This window comes from Octopus bimaculoides, chromosome 2 (assembly GCF_001194135.2).
Source record: "Octopus bimaculoides isolate UCB-OBI-ISO-001 chromosome 2, ASM119413v2, whole genome shotgun sequence".
Lineage (NCBI taxonomy): Eukaryota > Metazoa > Mollusca > Cephalopoda > Octopoda > Octopodidae > Octopus > Octopus bimaculoides.
The window spans coordinates 87,890,086-87,894,008 of NC_068982.1; the positions used below are offsets into that span (position 1 = coordinate 87,890,086).

A 3,923-nucleotide genomic window follows, 5' to 3' on the forward strand; every position below is an offset into this window, starting at 1 on the left:
TATATATATATATATATATATATATATCGCCTTTCTTCCTCTCTCTATTTATCTACACACACATATAGCACATCAATATATTTAACTGCCAATTTATCTATCTATCAATCTATCTGTTTGTCTGTCTGTCTGTCTGCCTGTCTGTCTGTCTGTGTATCCATCTATTTATCTGTGCGCGCGCGTGTAAGGGTTGTGTCTGTGCATGTGTGTGTGTATGTCTTCGTGCATTGTCTTTATGTGTGTCTATCTATGTGTCTGTGCATGTGTGTGTGTTTGTATGTGTGTGTGTTATTTCATATATAGCATGGTAATTCAAGAGACATTATATTAATGAAGAATACGACTGCATTGACTAATTTCATTCGTCTTTTAGCTTCACCGTTTAATTATACATATGCAATCTTTAATTATATATTTTAATTTCGCTTTATCTCCACATATTCTATATTTGTGTAGTTGTACATTATACATACTTCTGGATTAATGAAATAGCGCAATATAGATTAACTAAATAAAATCAAAGCTAAGTTTATAATTGTTTTATTATTCTGCCATCATTTAATAAAGCTGTTCATTTCTTAAAATCAGGGTATTGAATCAAATTTAGAAGATCAAAGAGTTGTGTCTCTTAGAGTAACAGAACTGGAAGAAACACTCGGTCATAATGTAATGCAGGTATTTATCAAATATTTGTGGTATTAAATATCTCGTCTGCAAATTAGATCTAGAAGAAAATAATGTAATTATTAAACATTTAGATCAACCTCCCGTTTTTGATACTTTCAGGTATTTTGTTCTATTTTTGTAATTAGAATAGATCTGTTCTTGATACTGCTCTGAAGTAGCTAGATTTTCGTCTTGCATTCAATTTCTTCCAATAACTAGCTCTTAAGAGACCGTCGTAAGTTCCTTTTCTGCAGTTCCTTTCCAAGATTAATAGATTTGGTTGCTATTTCTAATAAAGTCAATGGCTACAGACAGTTCGATTTTATTTGCCTCAAATATCTTTGACGTTATTTAAGACACTTGTCGTCTTCAATTGATAGCCTTCACAGGACTATCCTATGTTTCTGAATATCAAGGGCTAGATTATTCAATGTCCCCCTACCCTTTTAAATAGTATGTTGTAATTTTAATGAATTCAGTTGCTATTTTTAGTAGGGCTTGTGGCCATGTGAAGGTTTTCTCGCTGGCCTGAATACATGTATCATAATAACTAGTTTTTATGCCATGTGTTTAAGTATTGGTAAGGAAGTATTTAATTAATCAGAATATATCTCAGATACAAGATTAGTTATCATTTATAGATATCGTAGGGAATAAAATACAATGTCAGCTTCGAAATAGAATGAATGCTTGATAACACAAACTACTACAATTCATTTCATATTTGAGTTTGGCTAAGTCTATTTAACTCGCACTTCTGCATTATATTTCTTCAGAGAACAACATCCTGTCTTTGTGTTCAGCACAGGACCAATTATACTCTTCATTTATAAACTATTAAAAAAAAAACTTTGACCAACACTTTACCGTTTTAACATTTCACTATTACCAAACCGATAATAAGAATTTCTAACATTAGAACAATACTTTAGGTTTTGGAAGAAAGAATTAATCTTGACTTTATGTTATTGATCTGGATATACTACGTTTGATTGAAAGCTGGGCTGATCTCGGCTGGAATGACTTTGATCTTAGTCCTGCTAAATTAGAGTTGACTTTTGGTTAAACAGCAAGATGAAATAAGAGGCAAAAAGACTTCCTGTTTTGTATTTCCAATCACAATGTTATAAATAGCCTAATTAATGTAGAATAGCTATTGCCGGATGGTTTAAACCTGACTTAATGTGGAATATCTATTGCCAGATAGTATAAACCTGGCCTAATGTGGAGTAGCTATTACTGGATGATATAAACCTGGCCTTCCATCAGTCGCTAAAACATGTTTTGGTTTCTATTTCAAAGAGACAAAATAATTTTAACATTTAACATAGGTGAATAAAATATCGTTATACGCGTTTCTCAACAATGTTATTCGCTAGTTAGATAATATGAAGTAGAAGGGCTCTTCTTACCGGAAGCAAAGTGACCTCTCTATTGATGAAATTCACCAAGTACACCAAATGAAAGAGTTAGCAACTGAACGAAGATGACGTAAGATTGAGAGGGTTCTTCAGTTCTACTGAGAATATAAAACCTCTATACTGTGCTAGTGCCACAAGAAAAAAAAAGAAGAAAAAAAATCACTGGTTGGTAACGGGAAAAAAATTCAGTCATAGAAAACATTCTGAACATGGAAATTATGAGGGAGACGTGGTTTTCAACCCGTCTAAAAGGCAACTATTCCGAATACGTACTGACTCGTCTCATAACAACTCGTCTAGGCTATGCTAGCACGGAATAACAGATGTAAAAGTGATGATGATAATGATGTAGGTAAAGTTAAATTTCACTAAACAAGAATGGAAACTACTTTGCAAATTAAACACTATTGCTCATAGTGCTATATAATTACATTAATTAGACAATTACATAATTATATGATTTGGATTATAATTTTTAACTTTAATTAGAGTATGATTAACATTTACCATATAATATCGTGCGATATACTGTATATTTCTCATTAACTGATAAGTAGTAAATTATTGTTTCACCGTCTGATAAATCTTCTTCGGCGAAAATTTGAAATCATAATCAACATTTTGAAAATAAATATATTATTTATTACTAATGTAGTGAAAATGATATTAATTTTAATGTGAAAACTGGGTGGTGGAAGTAAAAGAAGCCTAAATAGCTTGAAGAATTTAGGCACGCGGCGTTGGTTTTAAGAGTCACATCCCGTCAGTACTAGTTACACTTCTCATTCAAGCAGAACCGATAACTTAAGCACCATTTATCAATAATAGGCGTCAACTGAATTGATTAAATCTCTTCATACCATATATATAACATTGTACCAAAACTATACATGAATAATTAGTTTAAATGAATTTTAAGAATTTATTAATTATAAGATGATTTTTTACAGGTCAGAGTAATTCAAGGAAAAGAACCGCCACATTTGATGACCATCTTTAAAGGGAAAATGGTTATTCTTTTGGTATGTCTAACTTTGAGATTATGTAATACTTGAAATTGTTTAAACAGTGTTATTTAATGGTGAACACCGTGAACTTTCTTTGTCCCGTTGGGTTTTCTTTGGCATAACTACCTGCTCTATACAATAACGTTAAGCTATTGGAAAAAGATTTTGAAATGTGAGTTTTGATTCCTGTGTAAACTAGTGTACTGAACTCGCTGTTCATTCCGTACTATTTAGCTAACACCACTTACTTGCAATACTTGCAATAAATTTATGTTTCTTAGAATGTGGTACAACCGAAACCGAAGCTCCAGGCTTCGGTAACGCGACAGTGCAAAATTATTTTACTCTGGAAAGAAAATACTTACAGAATAATTAATTGTTCAAAGAGGATTGCGTGTGATGGTTCCCTTCAATTTAGTTCACTTCGAGGATGATCAAATGGACGGACCCTGATGAGGCTGCACCGAAAATATTGCAAGGCTGTATTTAGAACAGTGAGTAGATACTGCAGCGGAAACACGTGTAGGTCATTATAATATGCTGTATATAACTTTAAAATAAAGTTTATGGATGTACGAATCTCCATACTCTATTATCATTAATATATACTCCAGAAATTTTTACCGTCCAGCGAAGAGTGCATGGAATTGTCCATCAAAAGAATTCACAGAGCGACCAACTACTAATTGTAGTCACAGATGTTAGACACTGATCGTTGTGGCTAGCCGTCAACTGAAACTTAACTGAGAACTAATACAGTATCCGCTGGGATAGTATATCCTTCCAAGCCCACTTTCACCCCCCCACACACACATTAATATATATATAT

At 32.7% G+C, this 3,923-nt stretch overlaps 1 protein-coding gene across 1 annotated transcript in view; it reads left to right on the forward strand.

Annotated features, from left to right (window-relative positions):
• LOC106875763 (villin-1) overlaps positions 1–3,923 on the forward strand; it is a 158,675-nt gene that overhangs the window by 100,666 nt on the left and 54,086 nt on the right. Inside the window, exons 13-14 of the mRNA XM_014924026.1 lie at positions 589–675; positions 3,038–3,109. Of these exons, the coding sequence (XP_014779512.1) occupies positions 589–675; positions 3,038–3,109 (159 nt within the window). The remainder of the gene's footprint in view (positions 1–588; positions 676–3,037; positions 3,110–3,923) is intronic.